At 43.7% G+C, this 19022-nt stretch overlaps 1 protein-coding gene across 1 annotated transcript in view; it reads left to right on the forward strand.

The window, feature by feature from the left end:
* RIPOR3 (RIPOR family member 3) overlaps positions 1-19022 on the forward strand; it is an 898683-nt gene that overhangs the window by 566977 nt on the left and 312684 nt on the right. The window contains exon 12 of the mRNA XM_069651171.1: positions 6468-6593. Within this exon, the coding sequence (XP_069507272.1) occupies positions 6468-6593 (126 nt within the window). The remainder of the gene's footprint in view (positions 1-6467; positions 6594-19022) is intronic.

Genomic DNA, 19022 nt, shown 5'->3' on the forward strand with positions numbered 1-19022 from the left:
CTGGCTCCCTCCTCTTCAAGCAATCTGTTATTTGGATGGCATCCATGTTTTGCTGCCCTGATCGTGTTCACGACTTGCGCCCGGGTATTTTGCTGCACTGCCTCGCCATTGAACCTTGTTTTGATGTATATTTTGTATACCTGTATTCCAGAAGTTTTCTTATATGTTTTTGTGCTACAGAATTAAAAGAAATATATTGTTAAAAAAAAAAAGCAAAACAACATGATATCAATCTTGCCTACTTCTATTTTTGGTTTTTGGCTTTCAAGAGCACATGGGTCCCTTCTTCAGGCATTTATTAAGAAGAGAGCTTGCCTTAATTGGTCCTAGCAACTAATTGCATATCACAGTGTAACGAACTAAATTTGGTAAACCCAGATAAAAATACACTTACAATTTAAGAGAGCAGATATCCATTTGGCTGCCTTTAATTATGAATTCTTTTTCGTGCACTATGAAGTTTCAGTTGTTTTTCTAAAATCATTTCAACCCCATCTACCCTTTTTGGGTGATAGAAATCCAGATCAATAAGAAAACTGAATGAGGAGCAGGTCCATTGCTTTGGCTTTCAAAATACAAAATATAGCAAGGGCTTTGTAATCTGGTACCTTTGGGCAATCAAGGATGCCAGATAACAAAATACTCAGAACAACAGAATGTCTGTTTTCCGAATGGCAGAGCGCCAGGAAGCAGAAAAAATATTCCAGACAACAAAGGATCCTGGAGGTATGCTCTATTTATCGACACCTTTCCTCCCACAATCCTGTTATTCAGACATATAAACATTGTTATCTAGCATCATATCATATCGAATTTTCCCATGAATGGCCGTGATGAAAGGCACCATTTAATAGAGCCTTCCGGATAATGGTACTGTTTCTGTAGTGACTGTACTTATTAAATAGAATCAAATTGCGGAATAATAAAAACAAAGGGCGACTGGTGGACAGCCCAAGAATAATTGTGCTTTCTGCGTCATGAAGGCTATTTCTAAAACGTACATGACTGTTTTGGCAGGGCTCAAAATGGCGAGCAGTTTGGACAGCGACACCTACCTGTCATTGCTGCCCCTGTTCTGAGCATCAGAAGAGAGAGAGAGAGTGTGTCAGGTTGTCTTTCCCAATACAGAGCCAATGGAAGGTTGTGCCTGAGGTTGGTGCTGAGCTTTGTGGCTGCACTATGACACCCCCCCACCCCAACACACACACGCATGCCCGAGAACTTTGTAAATTGGGACCTGCAAAACAGGGGACACCAGGAAAGTCATCCGTTTGGTGCCTAAAGTGACCTCGCACTCCTCGTGGCCATCTGTCTGAGTTCCCCTGGGTTCCGTACTGCTTACTCTGAACACTTACCTCCCTCACTGCATGGAGAGAGCCACTTTGCCGAAGCACTCCCAGATCCTAGGTTACAGACCCAGGTTGCCACCGAAAAGAGCTTGGATGCCTCAGTGCCCCTTAGACATTCGTAATGCACTATGAATGCACAAGTGAGTTAAAGTGGTGCATGCCTGTGCACTGTACTGTAGCATGCTTCATTTGTTACTCCCCTCCGCCCACCCACTTTGGAAATATAACATAGAGCTTTAATAGTCTGGGGTGTATGTTTATAGCATAAAATACACAAATATTCTTTCGCTCCAGGAACGTGTACCATGTCTCCACACATATAAGACTCTGAACGACAAGAATCATCTTGTTGTCGTTGACCCTATGAATGCACCACTATATCACCACTCATTGCCTCTGCCGACCCGCCTCCTACCGTCTTTCTCTCCTAGTAGCCTCCCCTTTTTTGTAAACCGCCTCTTTGCTTTCTTGCTTGCCTGCTAGGTTCCCACCGTAGAAATACCATACACAGCTACAAGGTTGCCATCATAATCCATTCCAATCTGTAGACACTTATCTAGTCTTGGTTTTCTAATGGGAAAAGTAGAGCGACAAGTCCCAGAAAGCAAAGAAAAAAACCAAGACTGGATAAGCACCACAGATTGGAATGGATCATGTTGGCAACTCCGCAGTAGTTGAAGCATCACTGCATCGTCTTGGTCTAAGACACTCTAGTGTGGCTGACATGGCACCCGCCAAAGCTTCACGCATACAAATAAAGATCACTGTTTCAAGTTGTCGCCTGGATGTCCAGCACAGGATGTACTTCCATGTTCTAAATTCTTCTAAGGCAGATCTCCTCCTGGTGGGTCGAAAATCACCAAGTTTAAGAGCAGTGCTACTTTGCTCACTCTCAGCAGTCCTCAATCGCACCATCATGCTGACCAGGCAAGAAACCGAAGGGTTGTCATCGACCAATATTCAGAAAAAGAAATCGATAGCGTGAAATCTTACTACTTCTGCATGCCCAAAAGAATTATTTTTCATCCTGGAGAAAGACAGGAAGTTGGTAGGAGTGGCGTAGATGTCAAAGCCTATTGCGGCTTCCAATATCTGAAATGGTCCTTTGCTTTAAACCTACATCAACGTTTGATTAGCTGGTTCTTCTCACCGACCCGGAAGGAATCATTTCCTAAAATGCCCCATTGTCAGGGCTGATAAGGCAAGGTTTCTTCCTCTGTTAAAGCCAGACCGATCTGGCTCCAAATGGGCGACTTTTGCACTGTGACTGCTTTCTCCCATTTCCCGCAGCCACTGACATAGTACATGGAGACACACGAATTAAAAGGCCCCTCCATCTGCTACAAGAACGTTCCAACAGTTAATATCTGAACGTCGGCCATTTTAGCCTTCCTACGCCCCGTGCAGTTTCCAGGCCTGCGGCTGTTGCAACTTTGTAGTGGCTGCAGTGGTGGGAACCTCAGCAGAGTTTACAAAAATGGATTTAGACTCAATAGGAATCCTCATTTTTGGTGAAGTTTCGCCACAATTGTAAATATCCCATCCAACCTCACGGACAACGTTAGATGGGGACACCTCTTTCTGTTCAATATGATAGGCAAGTATCTTCCCTTGTCTAGATTTGGGGAAGAACTTGTACAACAAGTGCACTGTGAAGGTCCTCAGATTATGCTTGTGTGTGGTAGCATTAGTCAACGTCCTGTCTCATTTCGTACTCCACCTCTGTTGTATTCAATGATGCACACAGTGAGGACTCACAGTGTCTTTAATGTAAGGCTTTTTATTGGTTATACTAAACTTCAGTGGTCACCGTAACAAGTATACATCAGTAGTCACCGGTAACCCATCCCTTCCCTTGTCAGGTCTCCCTTATCCAGGATATACTCCCATATCCATCATTGGATGGTTGGTTATGGAATGGTGCTAAATTATGCAAACACTGAAGTAATGATTGCTCGCACAGCATGCAGGTTGCAAAACCTGGAACGGATTATAAGTATTTTCTTATAGCAGCCTGTAAGATAGCTACTTTGCCAAAGGTGAAAACCCAGGGTGTCTATTTCGATGCCGAGATGAATATGAAGGCCCATGTAAATAATCTTGTGTCTACGTCAGCCTACTTCATTAAAGTGCTTAGTCAATTGCAACCTTTTGCAACCAAGAGGAACTGTGCTGCTATGTCAGGCTGAGAGGTCCTGTGTCCGCGGAAGCTGCTGAACCCCCCTGAAATGTAATTCTCAGAACTAGGTTTCAATTCAGCTCTGCAAACTACACCCCAAAGGGAAAGGGGGAAGTGGATAACAAAACAACACCAGGCTGACTGCGTCAAGGCTAACCAAAGCTGAACCGCAGAGGATATAAGAAAAGCAGATACAAATCCTTTTATTACTTACTCAACCTTAAGAGTGGAAAGACTTTAAATCCTCAACTAATAATTAAGAATCATACCTGGTTCTTCTCTTGAAATTTCTTAGAGAAGCTTGTAAAGAAGCTGAAAATCTCTCTTACGTGAGACTCTTGAAATTCACAGCAACTTCTTAATTTGAGCAAACCTGGAAAGTTTTGCTCTTTGTCTTTTTTCCAAAATTCACTAGTTGTCCAGTTAAATAGTCTTTATTTTTTCTTTCTTTTTCTTTCAAACTTTTCTTTTGTTTTCAAACTTTTTACAATTCAATAAAGTTTGTGAATTCTTGAAGAAACACGTGCAAAGCACACACGCGGATAATCTCAATACAGAAGATTTGCACGTTAAAAACTTCCTGCGTTGAAGAACACGTGCACTGGAAAGAAAGTCCACGCGCAAAAAATCACACGCGCTTGTAAAAACACGCAAAGCGGAATTCACGCGCAAACGGAATCACGCACAGATAACACACGCACTTGTAAACTCCCCGCTGATGAATTTCCGCGCCTATTCACCCGCGCCTTATAACCCACGCGCAAAAGAGTTCACATGTGGTCGAGTACACGCGTTAAAAAACACACGCGCAGGTAACCACACGCGCAATTGAGTTCTCGTGCTGAAGCACATTCGCTTGAAAACACACGCTCTATAGAGTTCTCACGCGGCAAACAGATCCTCGCGCTTGAAAGCACACGCGCTAAGAAAACACACACGCTATAGAGTTCTCACGCGGCAAGCCGATCCTCGTGCTTGGAAGCACACGCGCTAAGAAAACACACGCGCTATAGAGTTCTCACGCGGAAAGCCGATTCTCGCGCTAGGAATTACACGCGCTGGAAAACACACGCGCTACGAATCACATGCGCTGGAAAACACTCGCTCGTGCAAAAGTTCAGCGGTTAGATTCAGATTACATGTAGTACACGTTTTCTTTCAAATAGCGTTCAAGCGCACTCAGAAAGTTCAAAAATATAAATTCAAAGGTTACATTTTACGAGTTCTCACTTAAATGTCATTAAGATAAACAGAGCTCCAGTAAAAACAAAGTCACTTATCTCCAGCACAATTTCTTAAAGATCTTCAGAGTTTCTTGTCTTCAAAACGAATTCCTGACAGCTGATAGCTTCTCCTGAAACCCCCAAGAAAGTAGCCGCTCAACTGCTAACGCCTGAAGGATAAAATCCACCAGGCCCAAGTCTAAAGCAGGAGCAGCCACTAAACACGTCCTCTCAGCTGGGGTTTAGATGATGAAAGGCAAAGAGTGACCGTTTAGAATGTTCATTGTTGTTCAGCAGTGTTTTCCAACCAATCAGAGCTGTCACTGTGAAACTCCATTTTGCCTTGGGTCAGAACCAGGATTCTGAATCAGGAAGTTAAGGCCAAACCAGCTACAATAGAAAACTTCCCACCCACACAAGGCTAATCTAAAAAGGATAATAAAAGAGAAATAATGGGAAAGAAACTTGAATAAGGGAAAATAGCCTGAATAGGGGAAGGAAACCTGACATGCTACTGCTAGAGCCATCCTTAGCACCACTTTGGATTATTGCGGCCGTCTTCCTCAGGGTTTAGGTAAGGGAGACATCGCCAAATTACAAGTCATCAAAAACAGTGCAGTTCATACTGTGGAAGGGTTAGGGAGAAGAGAGCACGGATCACAAGCCAGAAGGGAACAGCATTGGCTCCCAATTGAAGCAAGAATCTAATTTCAGCTCTTGACTCCGATGCGTAAATGCCTGTTCAGCATGAGCCCGGCTTATTTGTCTGAAAGGCTCTCCTGCTACCTAACCAGAGAACCCTGAGATCTAATAATACTAATCTACTATCGGTTCTGAGGACAAAGCTGTCGTTGGTTAGCAAGGGTGCGTTCCACTGCGCAGCACCTAGGCTCCGGAATTAATTGCCTACGGATCTTAGGTGCTGTGTGTCACAGGATATTTTCAAGCAGACTTTGAAAACACACTTATTTGCCTGAGCATGACTGTCTTTTGATTTGATCAATTAACTCTGGATTTGTTTTACTATATTTTTTTCTTTATGGTATTGTTATGTTTTGTGTACCTTTCTGTCTGCATTAGAGTCCTGATGCCCCTGGGCTTCATCGTCTGCTAGGCGCCATATAAATATTAAATATTAAATACAATTAAAATAAATTGACAGTTCCCATGGAACATTCATCCAGCAGATCGAAGTTCCATGATGTCATCAGTCTGTTTTCTCAGTCAGGGAAGAGTAGGATACAACACAACCTTCCCCTTTACACCATTTAGACAAACAGCACAACACAATACCACAATATTACACATCCTTCATCCTTATATCAGTGTGACCTGACTAGGACTCCTACAACAACCTCCTACTGGTGTAACACAAAATGCTGGTGGGATTCATATAGAGTGTGGTGAGAAGCCCAATAGGATCCTGCCACCAAGAAATTGGTGGCCAGACTGTGCCCCACCCGCTGCAGAGCGCATGTGATGCTCCTGCCGCCAGCCACTGCTATGCCAAAGGATGCTCTTTTAATACCACCAACAACTGAGGTCCACGGTGCAACAGAATCCCCTCTGCACTCCATCGTGTCTTCCACTGAACCAACCACCATTTTTCACAGATAGCAAAAACCAGAGACAGTTTGTACTAAAGTATAGACATCTTCACCTCCTTGGAGCTACCGAAATAAATATGATATATATTTTTTCTGGTCTGGCTTTCAGGTGCTGGTGCGGCTGGGCCGACAGAGGTGGAGACTCAAGGGGAAAATTGAAACGGATGACAGTCAGATGTGGGATGAGGAAGACAGAGTGTTCATACCAACCCTCCATGAAAACTTCGAAATCAAGGTAAAGTGCTTCTGTCAGCTGAAAACATGCATGCAAATGGCGGGCAATGCCACACACAGGCACAGAAACAATCACACACAGACCCACACACACGGCTGATGTTTTTGTATTGAATCTACGCATTCACCTTTGACTACTTTTCTCACTTGTGTTCTCTATGCATGCACTTGTATCACTTGTGTTGGGGACCATCATGTGAACATACTTTGCCTTCCATGCTTTCTGTAGACAATCCAGAAATCTCTGCGCCCTCAAGATAGAGTCATGTTATTCGGGGACCCTCTTGCCACACAATTCTTGCACCCTTTCAACATACACACAGGATTTCCTGGCAGTGATGTCATACATGGAATGCTTGCTTTTCCCCCAAGTTTCCCACTTCTATTTACATCCTCATAAAAATCACCCTTGGCATGTGGCAACCCCTCTTACAATCCCAGTAGTGCTGCGGGAAAGGTGAGTGCAGACATTGCAAACTGGGGAGGTCAAGAGACTAAAAGGGTCAAGTCCTAAAGAGAAAGTGGGGGAACTCGCTAACATACCAATTGAGTGTGGCATTACCAGAAAGTAGCATATCAAGGTGCCCTCTGAAAAATGTGGGAGTACTCCTGAAAAAAGTGGGGGGACTCCGCCCAGCCATGTGTACCCTCGACTTGTGCTCAAAGCACAGATGGCACAGTTGTCTCGGGAGGATAGCTCAGAGGCAACGTGCTCACCTTGGAAGCAAGACAACATGGAGCAACACAGTTTCGATCCCCGGGTCTGCGCTTATAGACCTCTGGATATTAAGCACGTCATAAATAACCTATCATATCATATCATGACGATAATGTGATACGTGTTTCATGAAAGGCTTTTATTTAGCATTCCTGGGACAGCTTCCGCCCACTTGGAAAGCCAAGGATGCCGAAGGAAACCTGCAGGGATTATCGCACCCAGAATGGATGAGGGCGGTGAAGTGGATGTGGCATGACCTGCATGCTGTTTGGCTGCAGACAACTGATGGCCAGGCATTTGTGTAAACCCACGGCACATCACCAAATAACCCAACAGTGTGAAAGGCAGCAAGGCTTCTTTCCATAGAGCTGTGTTGAAATGGGCTGGGAAACCAGCACATTATCACTGCCCAAAAAGGCTGTACATGAGCTCAGAAATCTCAGGGTTTTTATACAGTTTTACACAATGAACCTCTTACAGAAAACTCATTATATTGTAACATATTTAGTTGTTCACATTAACAATGGGCATCCTATCGATAGAATCCCAAGGCATGGCTTTAAAGGACCATCTCAGCTCAATGTAATACTACTTGCCCACCCACGTCACATGGATAATGTCCTTTTTGGGAGCTTTCCATCACACCTAATGGTACAAAAACTGTGGAGTCAGCATTCACGTGATCGGCGGTCCCGTTCTCAGGTAGCTAAACGCACCTTCATTAACTAATGCAGAGGCGGGTAGGTGGGTGCACCTGTGCCTTGAATGCTGGCTTACTTCATCCTCATGCAGCCTTACGGGCCTTCAAGTGCTTCCAGAGAATCGCTATGTGTTATATGCCACCTCCCACCGCAGTGGTGCAGCTCCGATGCCATTGCCAAAATGATGGCTGCTATTCAGTATCCTCAAGGCTCATTTACGTCCACAGACCCTTAGTAAAATGCCACCAGCTTTCACACATCCCTGTGTTTGGGTTCCCAGAGACGATGACCATGCATGGCCATAATCTGGTGTCATGCATTTGACAGCAGTCGATCGGTCATCGCTTGGGCTTAAACCAAAGACACCAAGGTACAGAAGAGTCTATAGTCCTATGCAACTTCGTCGGAAGAAGTTGCATTTGGATCCAATATTGGAGGGTAGTGGAGTTCCAGAAGGTAGGACCTTGTACATGAAGTGACCTCCCATCAAACCAATTATTCTTAGCTGGTTGGAGTGTCCGTAGGTACATAGAAGCCGACCACAGCATATGGTCTGCCTGTTGAGGCGGAGGACTGTGTTAAATCATTCTGTCGCCTGTCACAAAGTGTCCTGAGCACTAGGCAAGAGCTTTACAGTAGATTATTTTTTCATACCAGGAAACAGTGCAAACACATGAGGGTGTGATGTAGCCAAAGCAACGCGTTCTCAGTATGAAGTTGGTGGCATCATCTGGGCCTTTTTGAAACTCGTGGCTAGACTTGCAGTACATGTCAGTCGTCTAGACAGGGCATCGTTACTGTGCGGCCAGAGCCACCCAGGGCGGCATGGAGGGCAGGAGACCCATTAGCTTCCGGATGAACCGGTGGTGAAAGACACTTGAGGGAGGGAAGTCAGGTCTACATCAAATGTCATGCAGTTGTCAAACATTCTGCATTGGTTGTTGAAAGGAAGCTGTGGGGGTTGGCCGATAAAAGGATGGAAGTTAGTTGTGGCTCCAGTTGTGGATGCATTGGGACATATTCTGTTACTTCTTCTACTATTGCAGCTGTTTCAGGTAAGTTCCCATCCGATTCCTGTTATTTGATCTCTAGATAAGATTTATATATAACTGAGTGTCATCAGAATACACATAATATCCTAACCGATGGCATGTGTCACGGGTGAGGGATCAATAGACAACGCAAAACCATGTATACATTCTCTTTTCATTGTATTTTGTAACAAGAAAATAGGGAGTTACGTTTTAACTTATCCCAAGTGATAGAACGAGAGTTTATAAATCAGTTCGGCTTTCGCCTCTTTACGAGTTTGGTGGTATGTTATGTTATTGGGTTTGTATAGTGTATATTACCATTGGTATGATTCCAAAGCACTGTGGGTTGAATGCCCTCGGGGACCATAGTCCAGGTCAGTGGAGAGAGAAATGTAGTAAAACATGCCTGGGTGCACTCGGTATGTGTTCAGCCAGTGTGGAATAAGTGGTGTGTAGCTTCATACTAGTGCTGGGTGTGGTGCAGTGGTTGTGTGAGATCAGTAGTATGTGTGCAGCAAGACCAATGCACTTGGGTATCTGCATTCTGGCAGCGCTGGAGTTTGTGAAAGAGACTATCTGTGCAGCTAGACCGATTGTGAAGGGTATAGCTGCGTTCTACTGTTTGTTGGTGCAGAGGAAAGAGTATGGTAAAAAGGTGGTGGTAATTCTGTTACTGACACTTTTCTGGTGGTAATGGAATTATCGGCGCATTTATTGCAAAACAGCATTTTGAGTTTGCCCTGGAGTGAAGAGTTACCTCCACCTTATTGCTTACTTTAAGGCAGAAAATCATCAGCTTTACAGTGCGGAATTACCACTATGTCTAAATCTACCAAAATTCCCTGTAGAGTCCTACGGACTCCAAAACGGATTTACTGCACATCCCACCGCTCATAATCCTGTGGTATTGCCACCAGACTGAGTGGCAAAAATGGTAAACCATTTTAGTGGTAAATCTGAGGATTTATTGCCTAACTTGTAATGAGGCTGATGGTTTCCAAACTGGTGAAGTTCTTATTAATCAGTGCCTTTTCAATTAATGTTGGGGCGTAGACCGGCTCGATATAGATCTATAAGCACACAGGATGTCTCGGGATGCTTTCAGATTCTGCAGTAGTGGCATGAGGGTCTTGTGTTTTATGTATCTGCGACACGGTCGCATGGCAAGTGAGGTATTCATTAGTAACCTAATGGGCTGCACCAGAAAAGGAAGGCCATGGTTGACCACTTTTCCATTGCAAATGTCTGTTAGAGGTAATGTTTTCTTTAGGTCTGCCAGTATCTCGGCTGCACTCTCTCCTCAGAAGAGAATAAACTCTTCAGGTGATATATGGTATCGGATTTGCTTCAGAGTAGGGGTTGAGGAAAATTTGCAGAATGTGACCAAGAAATTTCCTAATGAAGTAAAATATACCATAGTGTAAGGTACCAGCCTTATGGGGGCCTGGACGACCTGGGTTGCTGCAAAGATTCTATTTTTGATTCTGGCAACATTTACAAAATAATTGTCCTTCATCCTTTCCTTATGTCACCATAATTGGCCTTACAGTAATTCTCTAACCACGCAACACATATGCTATGTGGCACTTCAAAGAAGGACGTCAGCTCAGCATGCGTGGACTTTCCAAATATGTAGAGTTTTATTGCAGGAATGGTGTTAATGGTAAAAACAAATGCTATTTTAAACACCTTTTATGTTTAAAACACCACCTAAGGACAGGCTGTGATCACATGGGGTGAGTTTGAAATGGGGTACTGCATGGGGTAAAGAACCCATATTTACCCCATTCATTATTTTCGATGTAACACATGTGGCCTATGGTTCTACGTTGTTTCATCACAGTCTGTTACTTGATGGTAATTCCCTTCGATGCATTTACAGTCATTCTTTTTATAAAAGGAGAGTTTCCCCATATCCCGCCTACCCATCTTTCACCCACCACTACCCTTCCCACCCCACCCATATATTCCTTACCCCAAATATACATATATAAATAACTTCCCCACAAAGTAAATGCACAAGGTAATTCAATTGGATGAACCAGTTGCACACCGTGGCACATATCCAACATGATCACACCTTGTAAGTTAAAATGCCCTTCTTATTACGGTTCCCACGATCCCTGTAATGAGCCACGTGTTCTCTGATATCGCTTGGAAATGAGCAGAAGTAGCTATACTTCAACCATTGCAGCTCTTCCTCTGTGTCAGTGTCTTGCTCTGATACTGTGTACTGAAAAGTGCCCCTCTGCAGTGGAGGTGACTGAAGTCAGCTCCTAAATTGATTTGGTGATTTTGAATTTGTATGTTTTTTAATCACCCTTAAAACTAATGTAGTTATCATTCAGCTGCTTCGTGCATGGTAACGCACTCCAGCCAATCCCATGCCCGCATGCTGCATTATGGGAAATGTCCGGCAAGCCATGGGCCACATTAAAAGTTTGAAGGTATTCCGCTGGTAAACCTGCTGGAGTACCACCAAATGGAATTTCCATTACCGCCATTTGGTCCAGCAGAATTAATGCCAGATTACAAGGGGTGGTTTGGCAGTGTTAATGCCCATTTATAGGGTCCATGTGACTGCATGGGGATTTCGGCGGGATTACCGCTGGTGATAATTTTGCCAATTTTGCAGATTTTTGGCAGTACGGTGGTGGAAGTACATCCAGCATTTTACTAGAGGTTTTTCCTCGTCTCACCACCAAAGTTGCAGTGCAGCGGTGTATTAATGTGGTAGTAATTGCATTACCACTGTTTTATCCATCACCACCGTACTTGTAATGAGGCCCAATGTCCTCCCCAGGTGGTTACTGCCTGAGTAATACAGTATAGAGGAGAAGAAAGCCATAATACCAAATGAAGGGTTTGATCCCCATTGTGGCAATTTCAGCCGGCAGTCAGGCAAAATTCAACGTAGACCAAGGGATGCAGACACACATCCATGATTACTTTCTCTCTTCAGGTGCAGCACGTGGACCTCTGCACTGCCAACATTAATAAGAGCTCAAAGGAGGACGTCAAAAAAGTAAGCACAAAGTAAGCACAAGCAGACAAATACATTACAAGGATTCCACACAAACCTACATACATGCATGCATACAACCATTCATTCACAACCCAAGCATTCTCCACATGTTTACATACATGCATATCTCAAGCATCCTCTCCATGCATACATGTTTATGTAGCTCAAGCATCTCCCCATGTATACATGCATAGACTGCTCATGTATCTTACACATGAATACATGCATACACAGCTCAAGCAACCACCCCTGCCACACAAGCATAAATATCTCAAGTATCCTACTAATACATACATGCATACATAACTCAAGCGTCCTCTCCATTAATACATGTGTACATATCTCACACATCCCCCTTATGCAACATTCATATATGTTTCAAGCATCCACCCCACACATACATGCACACATTGCCCAAGCATCCTCCCCATGCATACATGCATATTCATCTCACACATCCTCCCCATGCATACATACCTCAAGCATCCCCCATTCAGACAAGCCTGCATAGCTCAAGCTTCCTCCCCATTCACACATGCATATACATCTCAAGCATCCTCCCTATACACACATGCCTGCATAGCTCAAGCATCCTCCTAATTCATACACAACTGAAGCATCCTCCCAATGCATGCCTGCATACACACCTCATGCATCCACCCCATGCATACATGCATACATATTTCAAGAGTCCTCAACATGAATGCATGCATGCATAGCACAAGCATTCTCCCCATGCACACATTTCTGTGTAGCTCAAGCATCCTCTCCATATATACATGAATAGACAGCTCAAACATCCACCAAACATAAAGATCTCAAGCATCTTCCCCATGCACACATGTGCCTATAGTTCAAGCTTCCGCTCCATGCATACATGGATACACAGCTCAAGCATCCTCCCAATGCTTACACATCACACACATCCTCCCCATGCATACATGAGTTCATATCTGAAGCATTCTACCTATGCATACATGTGTACATAGGTCAAGCATCCTCTCCATGTATAAATGTATACACAGTTTAAGTATTTCATATTTATTTTGTATTTATTTGTCATTATATTGCGACTTAGGCCAACACGCTGTAAGAAACCAATTTACTGTACAATTGAGTGAAGATAGTAATACAATAGACAAGAATTAAAAACTACAATGAGACAATTAAGATTGAAGTGAGAAAGTGTTCAGGGCAGCATGAAACGTAGGATAAGAGTGAATAGAGTATAAAGAGAGTTGGAGAGCATTCCAATAGAGAGGAGACAGCAAAGAAAAAGAGCAGAACCCTGAAGATGCACATGGAGGACATGGTACCGTTAGAAGAAAGTGAGATTGAAAGCAAAGAGCACAAGAGGGAACATAAAAGGAAGCAAGAGATGTAAAATAAATAGAAGAAAGTTCATAGAGTAATCTGAATACAATAAGCGAAAATTGAATTTCAGTTGGGAATGAAAAGATAGCCATAGAAGAGAGGCCAGAGAGGTAGAAATGGGGTCATGAATAGATAAAGAATGCAAGAGACGAATAGAGGAATTAAAAACAGACTTTAGAGGAATTGACGAGATACAGGGAGACCAAAGAGCAGTACAGAGCAGTAGAGTAGTCGTGAATAAATTTAGATTAAAAGCTCAATGGCACTAAAGTTAGTAGAGGTCCGACTTTCCGAATGTTGAAAAGATGGAAACAACAGAGCGGGGTGTGTTAAAAATTTGATAATCAAAGAGAGATTAGTGTAAAGATGGAAGCCGAGATTGCGGGCAGTAAGAGAAATAGGCAGATGGGAAGGAGAAAATAAGACAAAGGGAGGAAGAACAGGCAGAGAGATCATATTAGCTGCGAAAAAGAGAACTCCCGTTTTTGAGGACACAAAAGTGGTCAGACATCCAGGTATTGATGTCAGAGAGATAGGCTGAGAGGTGTGTGTGAATGATAAGTGTGAAAGAAGAAAAAGAAGCGATAATATTAGCCAATGGAGAAGGATAGAGAGAAAAGAGAAATGGGCCAAGAACGGACCCTTGCAGAGCACTGTGGGAAAGAGGAAGGGCATCAGAACAAGCACCAGCCCAAGATACCGAGTAGGTGCGATTAAATAGGACACATACAAACACATCTCAAGCATCCTCCTCACTCATACATGCACACACTTCTCAGGCATTCTCCCCATGCACACATACAAATGTATCGCAAGCACCCTCTTCATGCATACATGCATATACCTCTCATGCATCTTCTGCATACATACATACATGCAAACACATCTCACGCTTCCTCTGCAAGCAGGCATACATACATAAAATACATATCTCAAGCATCCACCCATGCATTCATGCATATACACCTCAAGCATCCTCCACAGTGCCTACATTCGTACACATCACAAGAATGCTCCTCATGCATACATGCAAGCACATCTCAAGCATCCTCCTCACTCACACATGCACACTTCTCAAGATTCCTCCCCATGCATATGTGCATGCATAGCTCAAGTGTTCTCCCCATGTACACATCTGTATGTAGCTCAAGCATCCTCTACATGTACACATGTATAGAAAGCTCAAGTATCATCTCCATGCATTCATGCATGTAAAACTTAGGTGTCCACCCCATGCATACAACCAAACACATGTCAGCTATCCTTCCCATGTATTCATGCATACATATCTCAAGCATCCTCCCCATGCGCATATGGAAATGGATCAAAAGAACCCTCCAATGCATAAATGCATGTACGTGTCAAGCATCTTCCCGATGCATACATGCACACTTATCTCAAATATCCTCCCCATGGACACATGCAAGCCAATTTCAGGCATTCTCCTTGTGCATACACATGTACATATCTCAAGCATTCCCTCCATGTATACATGCATACACAGCTCAAGAATATTCATCATGCATGCATGCATACATATCTCAATCATCCTCCTCATGCGTAAATGCATATACTTCTCAAGCATCTTCCCCATGCATGCAAGCACACATCAAAAGCGCCCCTACGCATATATAGATACACATCTCAGGCATCCTCCCTATACATACACAAGTGCATATCTGAGAACATTCGCACTATGCATACATGCGTACATAGCTCAAGCATCCTCTCCATGTATACACATGTTAAGTATCCTCCCAATGCATATATGCATGCATAACTCAGGATTCCACATGCATTCACCCAAATTCATCACAAGCATCCTCCCCATGCATAGATACCTCAAGCATCCTCCCCATGCATGCATGCAATCAGATCACAATCATCCTCCTCGTGTATAAATGCATAAAACCTTCAAGGACCCTCCCCAATGCCTACATGCACACACATCTCATGCATTGTGCCCATTCATTCAAACATGCAACCAGATCTCAAACTACCTCCCCACTCATACACGCACACACCTCTTAAGCTTCCTTTCCAAGCATGCATACATACATACATAGCTCAATCATTTTCCAAATGCATACACTTCTCAAGCATTGTCCCCATGTATACATGTGTACGTAGCTCAACTATCTTTTCCATGTATACATTCATACAAGATCAATTATCCTCTCCATGCATACATGCATAAATTGGTCAGACATTTCCCCATTCACATACCCAAACGCATGTCAAGCAACCTACCCATGCAGTCATGCCTACCTATCTCAAGCATCCTACTATGCACACATGCAAACATATCTCAAGCACCCTCTCATGCATAAATGCATTTACATCTCAAGCATCCTCCACATGGATAAATAGATGTATGTCTCAAGCGTCTCCCCCATGTACACATGCACACACATCGCAAGCATGTCTATGTCGAATCAAACATCCTAAACATGTATACATACATATTGCTGATGTATCCTCCTCATGAATGCATGCATAACTTTTTAGGCACCCACCCATGGCATACAATCATACACCCTCATAATGCGTACATGCATTCATAACTTAAGTATCCGCTCCATGCATAGATGCATACATATCTTGCGCATCCACCCCTGCTAATGCTCATACATATTTAAGCACCCACCCAATGTATACATGTATACATATCTCAAGCATCCTACCCATGCAAACATAGCTTCCAATCCATACATGCCTACATAGTTCAAGCTTCCTCCCCATGTATACATGCATTCATAGATCAAGCATCCACCCCATACATACATGCAGACATATCTCAAGCATCCTGCCCAGGTATATATGCATATGCATCTCAAGGTTCCTCCCTGTGGTTACATACCTCAACCATACTATCCATTCATACATGCATACATAGCTCAATCATCCTCTCCATGCACACATACAAATGCATCTCAAGCACCCTCCCCATGCATAAATGCTTAGGCGTCTGAAGCGTCTTCCCCTGCATGCATGCACACACATCTCAAGCTTACGCCCGTGCATACATAGATAAACTTCTCTGTCGTCCTGCTCTCTCTCCTTCCCAACTGTTTGGGGAGCCTGCATTTGTAGGTGGGTTGGAAAAAAGCTGGCTTCAAAAGATAGCTGCGCCTTTTTAGAACTTTATGCAAGTTATGGGACTCTTTTATGCACATGCATCCCCCACGCGCCAGTCCCACCCTTCACCCCTCTGTCAGCAACTGACACGCCCAGTTCCTGTTTCTTCCGCCTGCTGAGTAGGTCGGAATTGCTGTGCTCTGTGACAATCCAATTTTTGGGGCATTACATTTGACTGGCCACTCCCTTTTTTAATCGGACCGGTGCGCTTTATTTTTCTTCAGTGTGGCGCCTCCCTCTGACCCATGCCGCATACCACAGGATTCAAGCAATGTATTTGTTGTAGAAAGAAGATCTCGACAGCAGATCCTCATGATGCCTGTGTCCAATGGCTGGGGATCTATCACTGAGTGATTTAACATGTATTTTGCTGTGGAATTCTGCAAAGTCATCTTCTTTCCATGTCAGAGCTAGGACCAGTACCGAAGGCAACCAAGGGCTTCGTAAGCCAACATTGGTAAGAGGGAGACCATACCTGCAGGTGGGGTACGTGTTTCAGCACTAGCCCTCGGTACCTAGGTGAAGATCACAACCCCAGTTCTGGGGTCTCCAAAGGACCATTTAAGGGGAAACCCTGGGTGTCTACATCTGCAGGTATACCAGGGTGGGAAACAGGAGCTCTTGGTGGGAAAACAGAAGTACTTCCAGGTGGGAAAGGCTAAAAAAAATCCACCGGGGTACCAGAGGATTTGTCCATTCCTGACAAATTTCTTATGATACCAGGAAAGGGCTCATCTGCCGCGTATAACAACCGAACAGGTAAGATTAGCGTTAAAGAGGCATGATCCTCCAGGGTGGAATCAGTACTGACTGGCTCCCCTGTATCTGCACTGGTACTCAAGGTGGCTTCTGCAGAGACATTTTCAAAATCTTCAGTACCAAAGAGAAGTGAAAAAGCCTCTTAGAGGATGCTCAACTAGCATTCTCTGTCAGTACCGATCTTGGTTCCGACTACTCCAAAAAGACACAAGAAAAAGAAATTGTTCAAGATGACCACATAGATCTAATTTCTGATTCTGAGGAGTTTGCTCCATCAAAATTCTTTAAAGTACCACCAGATGATCCCTCTAAAGTGGCAAAAGACATCACAGCTACGGTACCTGAGACCAGACAGTTTGATAGAGTTGTTAACACAATGGATTAAGGACGAGATGGGGTCTCTGGAGGTCCCACAAAGATGGGTGCTCCAGAAACACCACCATTACCTACACGAGCACCGGTAATCGCTGCGGAAGGTGAATCTGCTCCTCCAAACAAGAAGCAGAATGTGTCAAGAGACACAGGCACTCATTCATATGAAACCCATCCATCTGTTTCACCTTCAAAACTATTTCACAAGATTATGGCCAAGGACAAACTGGAGACTTCAGGTGTATTTGGGAAGCTGCTTTCCCAGCAGGCAAAGTCATTCTTACAGATGGAAACATCAGTGCTGGAACAAGCATTAAGTCATTGGGTTAAACCCCACTCAGACTTGCATGTTTCCAAAGCACTGATGCCAAATACAAGGTCCCAAAGGAAGAACCTTTTGTACTAATGAGGAACTTACTGATTCAATCTTCAGTGTTGTCCATGGCCTTAGGATGAAAATGCAAAGGGCCAGCACCCTCACTTAGACAAGAATGCTAAAACCTGGGAGACACAAGGGAAAAAGTCCTATGCTAATGCTTCACTACAACTGAGACAGATCAATGTGCCCACAGTTCTTTCAGGGTTTAACATTCTAAATTGGGAACATTTAGATTGATTTGCAGAATTTCTCCCACAAGACGTGGCAGACGAGTTCACTTACTGGGTCTCAGAAGGGATAGAGGCTGCTACACAACAGCTACAAGTCATAACTGACTTAAGTGACACCACAGCATGGGCTATGACAAGGGCAGTTTGTGTGCGTAGACATGCATATTTGTCTGCTACTTCTTTGCACCAGGACATTCAAGAGTAGGTGTCGGACTTACCCTTTGATGTGAAAACCTTGTTTAATCCCTCAACTGACAAGGTTTTGCAAAGATGTTAGGAAAATGTGACTGCCGCTAAATCTTTAAGTTCTATTTCGGTGAGACAACCTTAACATCAAAATGTCAGGTATTTTAAAATGTGTACTGCATCTACGAACAAGCCCTCATCTACAAACAAGCCTTATTACTCGTCTATGAAAAAAGAAGATACAGACCGAAGGTTAAAACAAGCGGTACACCCTCACCATGTACACCTCAGGATACAAGGAAGTCTATTTGACTTCCATCCGGGATGTACAAGCCATCTGCTCTGATCTGCATCATAGAGCATACATCCCTGGTAGCAGGAAGGACTGCGAAATTCCTATATCAGTGAGAAAACATCATGAAAGTGAATTGGGTATTAAACATCATTTATCTGGGTTAGTCTGTAGCCAGGCCTGGTACACCACCATGTTCACTGCCAAAGCTCCATAAATCCT

The sequence above is a fragment of the Ambystoma mexicanum genome, chromosome 3p (assembly GCF_040938575.1).
Source record: "Ambystoma mexicanum isolate Mex_15411 chromosome 3p, UKY_AmexF1_1, whole genome shotgun sequence".
Lineage (NCBI taxonomy): Eukaryota > Metazoa > Chordata > Amphibia > Caudata > Ambystomatidae > Ambystoma > Ambystoma mexicanum.